The sequence below is a fragment of the Salvelinus namaycush genome, chromosome 36 (assembly GCF_016432855.1).
Source record: "Salvelinus namaycush isolate Seneca chromosome 36, SaNama_1.0, whole genome shotgun sequence".
Classification (NCBI taxonomy): Eukaryota; Metazoa; Chordata; class Actinopteri; order Salmoniformes; family Salmonidae; genus Salvelinus; species Salvelinus namaycush.
The window spans coordinates 5,030,235-5,048,109 of NC_052342.1; the positions used below are offsets into that span (position 1 = coordinate 5,030,235).

At 46.4% G+C, this 17,875-nt stretch overlaps 1 protein-coding gene across 1 annotated transcript in view; it reads left to right on the forward strand.

Moving 5' to 3' along the window:
* LOC120030208 (VPS10 domain-containing receptor SorCS2-like) overlaps nt 1-17,875 on the forward strand; it is a 337,631-nt gene that overhangs the window by 292,751 nt on the left and 27,005 nt on the right. The window contains exons 7-11 of the mRNA XM_038975559.1: nt 2,465-2,583; nt 5,568-5,657; nt 9,677-9,856; nt 11,599-11,745; nt 16,122-16,224. Coding sequence (XP_038831487.1) covers nt 2,465-2,583; nt 5,568-5,657; nt 9,677-9,856; nt 11,599-11,745; nt 16,122-16,224 — 639 coding nt within the window. The remainder of the gene's footprint in view (nt 1-2,464; nt 2,584-5,567; nt 5,658-9,676; nt 9,857-11,598; nt 11,746-16,121; nt 16,225-17,875) is intronic.

The window sequence follows — 17,875 nt, forward strand, 5'->3', positions numbered from 1 at the left end:
GACTGCCCTTGAAGAAACTTTCAAAGTTCTTGAAATGTTCCGGATTGACTGACCTTCATGTCATAAAGTAATGATGGACTGTCGTTTAAGCTGTTGTTGCCATATTATGGACTTGGTCTTTTACCAAATAGAGCTATCTTCTGTATACCACCACTACCTTGTCACAACACAACTGATTGGCTCAAACGCATTAAGAAGGAAAGATATTCCACAAATGAACTTTTAACAAGGCACACTTGTTATTTGAAATGCATTCCAGGTGACTACCTCATGAAGCTGGTTGTGAAAATGCCAAGAGTGTGCAAACCTGTCACCAAGGCAAAGGGTGGCTACTTTGAAGAATCTAATATAAAAAATATATGTTGATTTGTTTAACACTTTTTTGGTTACTACGTGATTCCATATGTGTTATTTCATAGTTTTGATGTCTTCACTATTATTCAACAATGTAGAAAATGTAAAAAATTAAGAAAAACCCTTGAATGAGTAGGTGTGTTCAAACTTTTGACTGGTACTGTACGTGTGTATGCGTTAGAATGTGTCCGGTACACTTTCACAACCCACATCCCCACAGTGTAGACCAGGAGAAGTATAGAGTCTGAGACTCGAAGGCGCAAAAAGAAGGAGAGGAAGGACAAATGAAGGAGAGGACATGTTAATAATACCTTGTTTACTTAACACAGTTTTCCTGATGGAAATTAAGTCACCAAAGTGTCATACGTAAAATATTGTCATCATCCACCCCCAGAAAGTGAGAAACAACTCCCAAATCCCATATGTGTGTCTATACTTTCTGATTGGGTACCGGACATGCAGCTTAGAGTGTGAAACCTGTCATCCTGAACAAGCCCGGCCGTGTTTTTTCAGAAAACCAGAGAGTCTGTCTGTCTGGGCCAGCTGCCCAGGCAGGAGAGCTCTTTCCTGGGCTAGGCAGGGCCACATGGTTCCCATCTCCCCCACCTTCCCCCGCCTCTCTATCGTATGGCAGCTCATACATCCAGACGGATGGGTTAGAGGGGCCCATGCGACCAGGCATGCCAGGCCAAGCTGTTCCCCATGCGCCACCCTGTCACCCTGGGTCCTGTCAAGGTTAAACGATGGCAGGTAGCAGGGGGGATGGAGGGTGGCCTGGTCACATAGTGGAGCTGAACCCCAGGGAGAGGCCTAGTTCTAACACAAATCCTGGGACTTGCATAGGGTCTGTGCCCAGGGATGGTGGGTGATGAGGGGGGTAGATAGGTGGAGGGTGTGCAGGTGATGGGTTGATGGATGAAGCAGGCTCGCTGGGAGACTGGCTGGGTCTGTGTGTGTCATTAGGGAGATTGATGTGGGGAGCGTTGCGTTGCTAATGGGAACACATGGACATCCTTTTGTCTCGTCACACACCCAGATACATACAGCAGCACGCTGAACAAGTGCACATAGACTCACATAGGCCCGTTGAAATAAAACTCGACGTAACCTCCTCTGCTCTCGCTATCACGTAATCTTTCACACCGCCTTTGAAACTATACACACGATTCATGTTGGAAACCGTGGTGGTCTTGGATGTTTTGAAGAGACGCCAAAATACGTCTGCTCTTTTCCTGCGTTCTTCCCTTGAGTCTTTTCTTTCCTGAAGTTTTACTATCCAACTGCTACGTTGTTTCATGATACGTGGTTTTCAGTTGTTTAGCGTTATTTATTATTATTTCCTCCTCCGTCGGTCAGGCAGCGAGAGTGTAGCAGGTCCGTGAGCGGTATGAATAAGTGTCCGTGTCACAAGCTGGAATTGAATGCTTAACCAATCTAATTGCCTTTTAATGAGTTCTCCCCGTATGCTGTTCTGATTAAACGTCTGAGCATTTCGGTACATTTTCGGCCGGCCAGACTAGAAAAGTTAAGCAATAACAAACAACAAAAGAAAGAAAGAGAGAGAACTTGAAAACATAGAACTTAAGACCCCCCCCCCCCCCCTAAGATAGAAGTTTGATTTTGTAGTGTTTTGGACTGTTTGCATATTCTTCCAACGCTTGTCACTTCCATCTGGCTTGTGAGGCGGAAAGCTGATGGATTTTCGTCAGTCTTGCCACTACTGACTGTTGTTGCTGATGCAGTTGCTGCTGTGTGAAATTCAATACGGTTTAGCGTAGCGACAGAAGCTAACCCAACCCTCTCTGCCTTTCTGTCGGAGGCCGGGCCTAATCCCCCTGCCATTTTGACTGGAGAAGAGTAAGGCGCCTCGTGAAGATCTGCCGTATCTAATACAGCTCAGCACTCAAAACACTCCCTGTCTACCTGATAACTTTCAATATATCTGTCTCTCCTTTTCTCACAGTCTGACTGGTCTCTCTCACTGTCCCTCGCTCTCGCACGCATACACGCACGTACGCACACGTGAACACTAAGTCTGACCACACTAAAACTTGATCAGCATTGTTTATCCCTCTAAAAGTTTCACTTTTTCTTATTTTTCTCTCCCCAGGGTACCTGTACGTAACCTGCCTGATCCAGAACTGCTCAGACAAGATGGTGACGGCTCAGTTCCTGGGGAAGATCGACCACAACTCTCTCTCAGTCCAAGACGACTACATCTTTGTCAAGGTAAAGAGACATTTACACAACCCTTTGTCATTGTGATATGTCTTCATAATTGTTTGGTTATAATGTGCCACAATGGTATCCCTTTGTTAATCTACTCTCTTTGGCATTCAGATAGGAAGGAACCGTTGCTTGTTAGGACATTGTACATCATATGATGGAGATCCCATAGTACGGTAGCTATAGCCACCAGCTTATTCTGTGATGAGAGGGAGGGAGGGAGGGAGGGAGGGAGGGAGGGAGGGAGGGAGGGAGGGAGGGAGGGAGGGAGGGAGGGAGAGCACATTTACAAATAAGGTTTAAAGAAATGTTACTCAATCTGAGTATTGTGTGTGAGAGAAAAGGAGAGAGGGAGGGACAGACAGACAGAGGGAGAGGGAGAGATCGAGACAGGGAGGGAGGGAGGGAAGGAGCATTTAAAAATCTCATTACGTGTGGAGGCCCGTGCAGGGTCAGTAGCAACAAAAGATTGGACTATTATCCCCAGGGATTATCCCTGGAGCATTACTAACTACTACTACTAGGCTGCTGGGAGGGATGTGGGTTAGGGGGACAGTCATTCCTCAAAACACACACACACACACACACACACACACACACACACACACACACACACACACACACACACACACACACACACACACACACACACACACACTTGCAAATGTACACACACACACACTCAAACAGACAGACAGACACACACACACACACACACACACACACACACACTGAGACACATACTTAAAGAGACACACTGAAACACACAGAAACACACCGAGAGACACACACTAGTGTGTGTGTGCCCAAAGAGCTCTGTTTTCATGTCATCCAACAAATGTTAAAGCCTGGAGTTTGCTAAATGCCATTTGCTCTTGGATTGGAACCTGCGCTATGGTCAGATAACATGAAAAGACAGCTCTTTGGCCACGCACACCGGTGTTGGCTTTGTCGCCGAAATAAGGATGCATAAGCAGAAAATGACCCCGTTCCTACCGGGGCCCTTGTAAAGGTCAACGGCATCAGGAACTTGACCCAGTACCAGGACATTTTAGCCAAAAAAACTCTGCTAGGAAGCTGAAACTTGGCCGCAAAGTGGATCTTCCAGCATGACAATAACCTTATAAGCACACATCAAAATCCACAAGGAAATGGTTAATTAAGCACAAAATCAAAGTTTCGCAATGGCCATCTCAGTCTCCGGACTTGAACCCCTCATTGGATATGTGGTCTGAATAGAAAAGGGCAGTCCAGCGCAGGTGAAGGATATTAAGGATCTGGAAAGACTCTGTATGGAGGAATGGTCGAAGATCCCTCCCAATGTGGTCTCCAATCTCATAAAACATTTTTTTTTCAAAGGCTCAGTGCTGTTATCCTTGCAAGTTGAGGTATTGAAATGTATTGAAATAGGGGGCCAATCATTTTGACCCTTGTCTTTTTGAGAGAAAAAAAGCTTACTTGTTAAACCAAATCTCTTTCTCCGAGCAATTGTATTCGTATCAAATAATACAATTTTCAAAATGTTTGGAGAATACAATATAGCTGAGTATTTGTATTGTTTATTTTATACGGTCTGTTTTGTTCATCTTCATTACATTTGAGTCATTTATCAGACTCTCTTATCCAGAGCGACTTACAGGAGCAATTAGGGTTAAGTGCCTTGCTCAAGGGTACCAATCATTTTGGACCTGACTATATACTGTACACATGCAAATAAGCACACGCAGACACTGTTCAAATGCCCAGAAGCACACACACTGAGACACACACGTGTAGTAACCAGCTTAGAAGCGCCCACACATACACTAGTGAAATGACAGATGCTCATGCCAGTGGTATGCTTGTGCCCGTGGGGTGGGTGGGTATCAGATGCTGAGCTGTACGGAAATGCAGACTCAGACAAACAGTGAGAGAGAGAGCGCCAGTGTTAACATTGGCACATACACCTACTAGCTTAACATCCACAGAAAAACATTCCAGCTTAACTTCCACATCGCCGGCCTGAATAAGCTGGTCTTCAGCTTAGCTCGGCAGATATTGTTCGAAGTTTGGTCATCTTGCATCTACTTTCCACCAGTGAGATCAGGGCCCCGTATTCACAAAGCGCCTCAAGGTAAGAGTGCTGTTCTAGGATCTGGCCACCCCTGTCTGATTCATTATTAACTAAAAGGAAAAACTGATCCTAAATCACTACTTCCGACTTACCACAAACAGCCAAGCAGACGGTATTGAGCTGACACCACTGATCTCTCACAGTGCTAACAAACGTTCACACTTCCCCCATACTGTAAAATATGATGTCGATGGGCTTTTTTAACCGGGTCAGCACTCATCTTCTCTGATTGGATGATTCCACCTCAGCATGAGACAGCACAACTTCATCATTACCCAGAAGCCTGCTGGGATTTGCATACTCTCTGTCTCTCGTTCTCGCCCGCTCCTTCTCGCTCTCGCTCCTTCTCTCTCTCTCGCTCCTTCTCTCTCTCGCTCCTTCTCGCTCTCGCTCCTTCTCGCTCTCTCTCCTTCTCTTTCTCTCGCTCCTTCTTGCTCTATCTCCTTCTCTTTCTCTCGCTCCTTCTTGCTCTCGCTCCTTCTCTCTCCCTCTCTCGCTCCCTCTCTCGCTCCTTCTCTCTCTCTCTCTCTCTCTCTCTCTCTCTCTCTCTCTCTCTCTCTCTCTCTCTCTCTCTCTCTCTCTCTCTGCTGAGGTACTGTATTTCTGCTGAGCTCATCTCTCTCTTCAGGGAATAACAGATGGTGCACCTCCCGTTCACCTGTGGCGGTTCGGTTACTGGTGTGCACCTTTCCTCTCACCTTGTTTCTATTTCTTTCTCTCCATCTGTCGCTCTCTGCTTCTCTCTGTCTCCTATTGTCTCTTTCACAGGTGAGCTGTAGGGTAGATCAGTCATAAGGATTGTGGTGCGAGAGACATGGAGATAGTCATTGACAGGGTGTGTGTGTTTCTCTCTCCCTCTCTGCCTGTTACCTAGGTGACCACAGGAAACCGCACCAAGCACTACGTGTCATACCGACGGAATGAGTTTGTCCAGATGAGGTTCCCGAAATACGCCCTACCAAAGGTACAGTACATGAAATGGAACTGACCCCAACCGTACACAATAGAAATGACATACTGTTCCCTTCATGTCAAGGTACAGTACATTGAAATGGAACTGACCCCAACCGTACGCAATACAAGTGAAATATTCCCAATACGGTGCAATACAGACCGAGGGGCATACTGCATCTTCAAAGCAGATAGGAACCTCTGCTGTCAGTGTCTGTGGCTCAGTAGACGGTGTTAGTGTGGCACTGGCTGAGTGTTATTGAACAGCATTGATTGGAGAGCAGACTCTTCTGCTTTCTAGCTCGCTAGAGAGAAAAAGCAACGGTCAACGTCATTTACACTCACACTCATGCACACAAGATACCACCACACTCTCCAGGGACAGTGTATGGAAAATAGCGCAAACTACACACACGCGCACACACAACACAACACGCAGACACACACACACTAGGGATAGAGTGTGTCGATGGAATTACTTAGATTCTACCTCCATACCACTTTGAGGGTCTTGTGTTTGATTGCTCAGGCCCTTTGCGCTCTTTAAGGAAGGGGGAAGTGATTGAGTTACACACACACACACACACACACACACACACACACACACACACACACACACACACACACACACACACACACACACACACACACACACACACCACTCCTTCCTGCTTACCACAGCGTTTGACCGATCGTAGAAGCAGGGCTTGTCTTAATAAGCACTGTATCATCCTGAGGGGATCAGAGAGAGCATGGGGAAGCGGATCACTTTGATTAGGTGTCGGGGAGGCCATGGAGAGGTCTGCTGAGTCAAGTCATGATTTTCTACCGCCTCGGTTTTCCTTTCTCACTACATCTTTCCTCTTAGCAGCTGATTGAGCAGACAGGCCACTCGTTCAAGTATGGAGCTTTTAGATAAGAGAGTGCAGGACGAAGAGGATAGAGAGACGGGGAGGTGAAAGAGATGACGTAAGCAAGTGTGTGTGTGGGCTTGTGTACATGTAGAGAGAGAGAGAGAGAGAGAGAGAGAGAGAGAGAGAGAGAGAGAGAGAGAGAGAGAGAGAGAGAGAGAGAGAGAGAGAGAGAGAGAGAGAGAGAGAGAGAGAGAGAGAGAGAGAGAGAGAGAGAGAGAGAGAGAGAGAGAGAGAGAGAGAGAGAGAGAGAGAGAGAGAGAGAGAGAGAGAGAGAGAGAGAGAGAGAGAGAGAGAGAGAGAGAGAGAGAGAGAGAGAGAGAGAGAGAGAGAGAGAAACTAGCTGTGGTTGCTGAGCTTCTTGTTTTCCACTGTGAATTATTGAGAAGCTTTTGAAAAATGCAAAGCCAATCTGAGAGTGAAGTTGGGCCTCCTGAATTTATGGAGTTGTTAACAGCCTCTGTCTACCCTGTTTCTTTGTTAGTCTGAAGAGCTGCTAGACTGTGAAATCATTGGCGATAGTCATCTCTTTCTCTTCCAGCCTCTGTTTCTCTTTCTTTCTCTCTCACTTCCTCTGTCTCTCTTGCGCACTTCATCTCTTCTCCCTCTCTTTTCTCCTTCTCCATCAACACCATCTCCAGCTCTGTATCTCTCTCACTTCTTACTCTCTCAATATATTCCCCTCCTTTTTACTCTTCTTGTGTCTCTATGGTGACAAGCTTTGTGGTGAGCCTTTTTCTCTTCCAGTCTCTGTTTCTCTCTTTCCCTCACTTCCTCTCTCGTGTCTTTCTCTCTCTTCACACTCAATGATGTTCTCCTCCTTCTTTGTCTCTTCGTCCGTCTCCGTACTGACACGCTTTGTGGCGACCCCACAGGAAGCCTCTGTGAATGTGTCTTAAAGCTTGTCTCTACGGGAGTGAATGGGAGGACACTGTCGGTTGTCTCTCTCTTTAGAACGTCTGCTATGTTATACTGTGTCGGGTGCCTCGCGAATCCACGTAGTGACAGGTGCAGCAGAGTCGTATTCTCCCACAGAGACATCAGCCCGCGCGCTAACCGCTTGGGAGCGTTTCTCCGTTCAGTTGTGGCCTGTCGCCAGTTGCGTAAGTCCAAAAGTAAGTGAAGATGACATCCTTTTCACTCTTCCTACTGTACATCGGCAAATCGGTGTCCTCCGCTTCCCTTTGTGTGGAGGACGCTAGCTCTTCTGACAAATGGCATTATACAGGAAATATAGCACAGTAGGTTTCTGCAAAGTAATCCTTTGCTTTGGCGTAGGATTGCACACCTGAGCACATGTACGTGCTACTTTCAGCTGTCTGACTTGAGCTGCTCATCCACAGCAGATCCACATAACTCCGTAGAGGATTATTCACTGGCCTCAGAGCGGTGTAAAACAAGTGGGCGGGTAGCTGCTGTGAATATAGAAGTCTTCGGGACTTGGAAGTTTACAGACTCCTCAATGCCAACTCCTCGGGCGAAATACTCTGCAGGAGAGATCTGTCAACACTGAAGAGGTGGTTTGCATCTACGTAATCAGTGCAGGAGAAGAGTGAACACACACACATACGCACACACACCTACTCACACGTAGTCACGTAAACAAACACACATGTGAGTACTTTATCTAGATCCATATGGAGGTACAAAGGGCATATGGTTGGACAGTCACACACACGCGCGCACATGCGCACACACACACACGCGCACACACACAGTATACAGAGTGTGAGAGAAACAGACATCCCAATACTGTATACAGAGAGAATCAGCAAGGGGGAATGGTTTGTTGTTGTGTGTCTCATTAGGTCTCTTTCTTGTTCTCTCTCTTTGTGTCTCTCTGTCTCTCTGTCTCTCTCTTCCCCCTAACACTGTAAGAGCATTTTGAAATAATACATTCATCTCAGTGTTAATCCTTTGCTGCAGTCTAACGCACGCACGCACGCACGCACGCACGCACACACACACACACACACACACACACACGCACACACACACCATTATTCAGGTTTGACGACCACACTAACTATTCTGAGCCAGCTACAGGTTGCGCTACCTTCGCGTAGCACAAAGCGTGACAGAGCACGACCAATACTGTGCGCTCTCTCCCTCTCTCCCACTCCCACCCTCTGTCTGTATCCCTCCATCCCTCCGTCTCTCTTTCCCTCCTCTACTTTACTATTGATGAATGGAATTCTGCCCAGTAGGCATCTTATGTGGTGGCTGAGTTTTCGCCTAATTTCACCGTGACCCAGATATGTTTTACCTCAAAGAAAAGCGCACCGGCTATCGTTACCAGTGCTTCCACTTACAGTGCTAGATGAACAAAACCAGCCACGTGACCGCAGTCAAGGACTGTGTAGGGAAGTTGCGCACTAGTTCTACGCAGTAGCTTGCAGATTCATTGAACCAGAGTACGTTTGACTATTGTGGTGCAGACCCATAAATCAGCATTTAAGACATAGGACCGAGGACAGAATTTTAAAGCCTGCTCAATGGAGAGTCCCAGTTGAAAGTGCTTTTTAGTCCACAGCTAGGCTAAAGATGTGTCTCGAGTGTCAATGTGTGGAGGCTCTGGAGCGCTCTTCACCGCTCACTTCTCTTGACGTCTGCATCGCCTACATCTCTAATGCCATGTTAATGTAATCAGAGTGTCTCACAGGGAAAGCCGACTCGGGCTCCGGAGTCTGTACCTCGGCCACTCTGTTTCTAACATCTGCAGAAGACTAGGAGCCCCTCGCAAGTTATGAGTGGAAAACCTGGGTTTTTGTGAAAGTGTTCTTGTACTCCTGTTTGTTCTCCTGTCACCGTTGATACAATATGCAGAGAATGAGAAGAATCACAACTTTCTTGTTGTCTCTCTATCTCTCTCTCCCCCCCCCTCTCTCTCTATGACCTCTCCCCCTGTCTGTCTGTCTCTCCCCCTCTCTGTCTGTCTCTCCCTCTCTCTGTCGCTCTGTCTCTCTCTATCTGGTCTCTGGCTCTCGCTCTCTCCTTCCCTTTAGTTTATGAAAAGACTGACGCCAAATCGAAGTTGTTGACGTAACTCCTATTCTCCTTCCCTCTCCCACCCTCTTCCTACCACCTCCTCCCCCCCCCCCCCCTCAACCCCTCTCCCCAGGACGTCCACATAGTGAGTACGGATGAGAGCCAGGTGTTCCTGGCTCTGCAGGAGTGGTACCAGACGGACACCTACAACCTGTACCAGTCGGACCCGCAGGGCGTCTACTACTCCATCGTGCTGGAGAACGTCCGCAGCACCAAGCAGCCTGAGGAGAGCGTCCTTATAGACATACTGGAGGTGGGTCACGTGGCGCTCCTCTGTGGCTCTGTTGGTAAGAGTGATTGCAATGCCAAAAATGAGCAATGCCAAGGTCGTGGGTTCGATTCCCGCTGCAAGGTCACATGATATACTCAAATGTATGTACTCACTACTGCAAGTCATTTCGGGTAGAAGTGTCTGCTAAATGGTATTGAGAGCAGAGCACCCGGCCCCCTAGCTATAGGACAGTGTTATTACACCTTGACCAATGAGTGTGGTATGTTTCCCTCAAAACCTTAAGCTTAGGTGTGAGTTGTCACACACCTGCTTTGAGGCATTATCCTGTTATTGACTCATCTTTCTACAAAACAAATGTGTATGGCTCATTTCCACAGCGTTGTTCCCACTCACTCAACTTCCATCGTTGCTAGTCTTTGCCAAGGTAACAGTGGGTAGGCGGTCTCACCTTCCATGTCAGCGGAGAGCGGTGTCTGGAACGCCTGTGGCCTCGAGTGGGTCTTAAAATGGCACTGGATCCTGCGTGCCTTCTAGACAGACAGCGTGCGTTGAAACACACAACATGAATCTATTAGAATGCCGTGCATTCAATAAGGAGGGTTCCACTATTCTTCCTGCCTCCCCAATTGGGTTTTGAAGCAGTTTTCCATTGTGCGATTGTTAGCAGTATACACACTCCTTTTGATGTAAAAAAAAAACACACGGGTGAGATACGTGTTTTCACTTTCCATATTTTATTAGGTTTTTTTGGGGGTTAAGCCATCATTCATTGGGTTTGTTTTGACAAGGTCTCCCAGCGGTGGGAAGTCAAACAGAGCGAGGGAAGAGTAAAGGAAGAGAGGAGGCAGTGTTAGAGGAGGAAAGGCAGTGGCCCGTGGAGTTGAGGGCCAGCACTGCAGAACTCATTTCCTCTCCTCCTTCCCTCTCCTCTCGCACCTCTAGCCCCGGGCTACACTGTCATCACACAGAGAGAGAGATGGAGAAAGAGAGGTAAAAGAGACGGGGGGGAAGCTAGAGGAAGACAGAGAGAACGTTAGAGCGAGGGACGTAGGAGAGAGAGAGAGAGAGAGAGAGAGAGAGAGAGAGAGAGAGAGAGAGAGAGAGAGAGAGAGAGAGAGAGAGAGAGAGAGAGAGAGAGAGAGAGAGAGAGAGAGAGAGAGAGAGAGAGAGAGAGAGAGAGAGAGAGAGAGAGAGAGAGAGAGAGAGAGAGAGAGAGAGAGAGAGAGAGAGAGAGAGAGAGAGGTAAAAGAGACAGGGGGAAAGCTAGAGGAAGAAAGCTAGAGGAAGACAGAGAGAAAGTTAGAGCGAGGGACGTAGGAGACAGAGGGGGAGAGAGAGAGAGAGTAAGAGAGGAGTAGAGAGTGTGTGGTGCTGGTACAGATAGAGACAGAGAAAGACAAGTCAGAGAGGTACACAGACAGATAAGCGTTTCACAGAGAGAATTGCAGAGAGAGAGGGTAAGAGAAAGTTCGAAAGAGATATGTTGTTTCATTCCCTCTTCCCCTTACGTAGACTCTCTTGACAGGCCGCCGACTGACCCAGAATCCGCAGCAGTTACATTATAGATAGGTGTGTCTGGAGATACCTGCTCTTTTGGAGTGTCTCTGTGTGGTTCTGTCTCTAACTCTCTGATCTCTGAACAGTCTTCTGTAACAAGCCTGTGCTTTTAATAAATAGCTAGGACCCACACAAACAGATCCCACATCAGTATTAAACCTTCCCATAAAATCATAACTGAGACGTTTGTTGTAATTTGTTTTCAGGTCCGCGGGGTCAAAGGCGTCTTCCTGGCCAATCAGAAGGTGGATGGCAAAGTGATGACTCTCATTACCTATAACAAAGGCCGAGACTGGGAACCCCTTTCCCCGCCTACCACTGACATGAACGGCAAGCCGGTAACCTGCCAATCAGTAAGGAACCCATGCACTACCTACATACATTATACCAGACCTGCACTATCTACATACATTATACCAGACCTGCACTACCTACATACATTATACCAGACCTGCACTACCTACATACATTATACCAGACCTGCACTATCTACATACATTATACCAGACCTGCACTACCTACGTACATTATACCAGACCTGCACTATCTACATACATTATACCAGACCTGCACTACCTACGTACATTATACCAGACCTGCACTACCTACGTACATTATACCAGACCTGCACTACCTACGTACATTATACCAGACCTGCACTATCTACGTACATTATACCAGACCTGCACTATCTACGTACATTATACCAGACCTGCACTACCTACGTACATTATACCAGACCTGCACTACCTACGTACATTATACCAGACCTGCGCTATCTACATACATTATACCAGACCTGCGCTACCTACATACATTATACCAGACCTGCACTACCTACATACATTATACCAGACCTGCACTACCTACATACATTATACCAGACCTGCACTATGTACATACATTATACCAGACCTGCACTACCTACGTACATTATACCAGACCTGCGCTACCTACATACATTATACCAGACCTGCACTATCTACATACATTATACCAGACCTGCACTACCTACGTACATTATACCAGACCTGCGCTACCTACATACATTATACCAGACCTGCACTATCTACATACATTATACCAGACCTGCACTACCTACATACATTATACCAGACCTGCACTACCTACATACATTATACCAGACCTGCACTATCTACATACATTATACCAGACCTGCACTACCTACGTACATTATACCAGACCTACACTACCTACATACATTATACCAGACCTACACTACCTACATACATTATACCAGACCTGCACTATCTACATACATTATACCAGACCTGCACTACCTACGTACATTATACCAGACCTGCACTACCTACATACATTATACCAGACCTGCACTACCTACGTACATTATACCAGACCTGCACTATCTACGTACATTATACCAGACCTGCACTATCTACATACATTATACCAGACCTGCACTACCTACATACATTATACCAGACCTGCACTACCTACGTACATTATACCAGACCTGCACTACCTACATACATTATACCAGACCTGCACTATATACATACATTTTACTCAGAGTGATTAACAGGAGCAATTAGGATGTCGGCTCGGACATTCAAAGCAGCGACCTTTCGGTTACTGGTCCAGCGCTCTAAACTGCTAGACCACCTGCCACCCGCACACACAGCAACCTTCACCAATCCCGTCCATAGGCCTACATATAAGGGATTACTTCCAGGATGGAAGGAAAGAAGGATGGCGTTTTGAAGCATTGGAAGCAGGCCATGGTCTTTTCGGGGCTCATACGACGTCATAGGAAGTACGCCTATAGCCCTATAACACAGGCAGAGAGAGAGCCCACTTGTCATATTGAACCATCAGTCAGTCTGCGACAGAGATCCACACAGACAGAGATATCACCTTCATGCGATCAGTCAGTCTGTGACAGAGATCCACACAGACAGAGATATCACCTTCATGCGTTGGGAACAGGGAGTCATAAAGACGGGCACAAAGCCAGGGAATGAGACACTGACAGACTGACACACACACACACAGAGATGTCTGTTTCCCCCATATCTCACCATAACGACCGCCTATAACACAAATCGGCCATTTTAGAACACCCGTGTCTCAGGGCGACTACGACCCCCGTAACACCGTCCTTGTTTATCCAGGCCCCACCCGGTGAAACCAGGTTACAGGTCCGACGGACAGCTTTATGTCCCCTAACAACAACACTGTCACCCCACGGTGTCGCCAAGATGACACAAGTGGTGTAACGCGAACAATGCTACGACTATACATTCATGACCTGTCTCAAAGCACACCAGAAGAGTAATGGCCATTGAATAGAAGGATGGCGGTTTGTAAATGACTGTTAAAAGAATCCATGTACCTTAGATTAATGTGCGTAATCTTTGTTTAATCTACTGCCTAATAGCGCAGCAAAGTCCTTTTTAAATTGCTTCTTTTTTTCCATAAGTGATTTACTGTTTAGCGTTGCAAGGGCCAGATACAAGCGATTTGACTCAGTGCAGGTGCAATGGGATACCATCTGTACTGGGGCTAGGCTAACCAGGGCAGCTAATGCTTTACTGTCATGGGAAGAGTGTAGGCTTAATGAAAGAGAGAGGGAGAGAGAGACCCACCTTTAAAATGGGCAGTCTTAGTCTTTGTTAGTTTAACTTTAAAAACTGCCCTGACGCCACTATCGTTATACTGCCATGAGAGTTTTAAAATTCCTTGACGGCTCGTGAAGGAAGCATGAAAGGTGGCTTTGAAAGATGGTTCTTGTTGATGGGCCCGCATGGTCCTTTAGGGAGACACGTAACCCCGTGTGTACAGCCGGAGTCATAGCAACGGGGTTAACGAGGAGAGACAGCATCACGCTGACATACAGGGCCATCTAATGTAGAGTCATGAATAAATAACAACACTGAGAGGCGAGGAAGACGGGAGGAAGAGGGGAAAGTGGAGAGAAAGGTTATGCTTAGGATTGACACACAAAGAGCGGTGTGAGTCACTCAGTGAAAACACTCAACACATACACTTTGTCCCCTCGGTCACTCTCCACTCAGATGGATGTCAACACACACACTCGCATGTCACGAACACACACACAATTAACGTACACCCCCACCCGCACACACCACGTAACACAGTCCTTGACCAATATACAGTACCAGGCAAAAGTTTGGACACAACTACTCATTCAAGGGTTTTTCTTTATTTGTACTATTTTCTACATTGTAGAATAAGAGTGAAGACATCAGAACTATGAAATAACACATATGGAATCATGTAGTAACCCCAAAATATATTTTAGATTCTTCAAAGTAGCCACCCTTTGCCTTAATTTTTTTTCTTTTACCTTTATTAAACTAGGCAAGTCAGTTAAGAACAAATTCTTATTTTCAATGACGGCCTAGGAACAGTGGGTTAACTGCCTTGTTCAGTTAAGACACGAAGGTCAGTCAATCCAGTAAATGTTAGGAACTTTGAAAGTTTCTTCAAAGGCAGTCGCAAAAACCATCAAGCGCTATGATGAAACTGGCTCTCATGAGGACCGCCACAGGAAAGGAAGACCCAGACTTACCTCTGCTGCAGAGGATAAGTTCATTAGAGTTAACTGCACCTCAGATTGCAGCCCAAATAAATGCTTCACAGAGTTCAAGTAACAGACACATCTCAACATCAACTGTTCAGAGGAGGCTGCGTGAATCAGGCCTTCATGGTCAAATTGCTGCAAAGAAATCACTGCTAAAGGACACCAATAAGAAGAAGAGACTTGCTTGGGCCAAGAAACACGAGCAATGGACATTAGACCGGTGGAAATCTGTCCTTTGGTCTGATGAATCCAAATTTGAGATTTTTGGTTCCAACCACCGTGTTTTTGTGAGATGCAGAGTAGGTGAACGGATGATCTCCGCATTTGTGGTTTCCACCGTGAAGCATGGAGGAGGACAGGGGATGGTTTGGGGGTGCTTTGCTGGTGACACTGTCTGTGTTATTTAGAATTCAAGGCACACTTAACCAGCATGGCTACCACAGCATTCTGCAGCGATACGCCATCCCATCTGGTTTGGGCTTAGTGGGACTATCATTTGTTTTTCAACAGCACAATGACCAAAAACACACCTCCAGGCTGTGTTAGGGCTATTTGACCAAGGAGAGTGATGGACTGCTGCATCAGATGACCTGGCCTCCACAATCACCTGACCTCAAACCAATTGAGATGGTTTGGGAGGAGTTGGACCGCAGAGTGAAGTAAAAGCAGCCAACAAGTGCTCAGCATATGTGGGAACTCCTTCAAGACTGATGGAAAAGCATTCCTCATGAAGCTGGTTGAGAGAATGCCAAGAGTGTGCAAAGTACTATAATGTTCCTACTCCCTAAATGTCCCAATACAAATTCACCCAGCCCAACAGAATGTCACTCCACCCGTCAGAAACTCTTTGGATTAGCCTCCCTTGAGGATTGGGTTTGCTTGACAAACATTACAGGAACTGCTGCGACTCTGGGGATTAGCCTAATGTGCTGCGGTGTTGAGCAAAGTGATATGGGAGGGAGAGCGGGAGAGGGAGAGCGAGGGAGCGGGAGAGAGCGAGAGGGAGAGATCTGGGATGATATAGCTGGGTTACACACATGGCCACCTAAACAGTAATACACTCCAACAGACATACATGACTCACAGTTCCCAAAACATACTATCCTTTCATTTCCCATAAACTCTCTCTGTCCCGTCTTCTAGCCTGACTGTCACCTCCACCTCCACCTGCGCTGGGCTGACAACCCTTACGTATCAGGGACCGTTCACACCAAAGACTCCGCCCCCGGACTCATCATGGGTGCAGGTGAGTAACCATGACAACCGCCTCCCAGTTACATCACTACTGAAGTGGCCATGGCTACTACTATACATTAGTATGACCAGTCATCCTGGTTGTTTAATTTGACTTATTATTGTCTGTATGTGACACTGTAATAGCTTCTGTCTAGGGTCACTAACACTAGGACCCCCTCACAGTTTGCTAGTGAACAGGCTTTGGTTCGGCCTTTTAGCCTAAGTAAGGTTTAGCCTACTTGTTCTAGTGAGGGATTACAACCCCATTATAGGAAGGCAGCTCTGAGCCTGTTGTTTTGCTAGCTCTGTGTGCTGTAGTACAATGGAGCCCTCAGGCAGACAGTGGGGCCGCTAACCAGGGCTGTTACGTGACCGTATTACCGCCACACCGGCGGTCACGAGTCATGATGGCAGTCAAATTCCATGTGACCGCTTAGTCATGGTAATTGGGCCTACCTGGTACTCCGCACTCTATTGTCCCTCTAATCACTCTGACATCAACACTTCATGAGAGCCCATGAGCTCATGTTGCGCAACATTTCTATAGGCTATGCAATCGTGTGAGAAAACAGAGTGATGGCCTCTATTAAAAAGAGGAGGATCCCATCAGCTTTCTATAGACTAGGCCTACTATATTTATTTCTCAACCTTCCTACTACTTAGCACATTGCTTCTCTTTAAAACAAGAGTATAGCCTACCTGGCTGGCATGAAAATGAACCACGGGAAAAGCGTCCTCCATTCGCTATTTAAGTCCATAGATTACATTTTTTTCCGCTGCTCCTGTTTCGAGACAGATGTATGATAATGGTCCATTCTAAATCAAAATAAATTTCACACATATATTATTTACTATTTTTAAAGACAAGATTGACCATCTTAAGATGACCAGCTTAAGGCAAACAGCGCAGGCTTTTGTTTGCGACTTTTTCAAATCATAGTCGCACATATAGGTTTATATCACAACTAAAGAGGCCAAATAGCTTCTTAAAATGAAGCTGATTTTTCCGCTTTACAACGGGTGTAGAACCTAACTGGCATACATACGCAGCAATTTTCACCATAAAAATGCACCTTTATAATAAAAGCATTACATGCATAATCGCATTTGTGGTCACGTTTGAGAATGGTGTTTCCTGCTAATGGAAGATGTGTGCTTATAGCCTACTGCCATAGTAGTTTATCTACATTTTAAGCTGTCGCATCCCACAACTGTCCCGGACTATGTTTGGGATATTTATTTCTTGCACAGAATATGATAAGTCAACTGTTGTACTATGGGGGATAGTAGATTGACATAGGCTTGTGCTTTTGCTGTTCGTTAGGCCTACTCATCTTGTTGGCTGACGAAAAGTAAATGTCGACAGTTCTTCCAATATCTTCAATATGCACCTCAGAATTGGATAAGGACGCGCGCAGTTGCATCCCCGATGTGTCTGTCTTCACTTGTAGCCTGTGAGAAAGACCCGATCACGTGACTGAGAGCCATGTGAGTGAGAAGTGCTTCGGCAAGCAGCGGGGAGAAGGGAATTATATGTATTATATTCAGCCCAAGGGCACAACGGCCACTGGCCGCAAAAGGCATGGATTCTTTTAGGCAGATTATGTCCACGCAAAGGGGATGCAGCCGGGAAATTCGAGGCATGATCAAGTGAGTCAGCC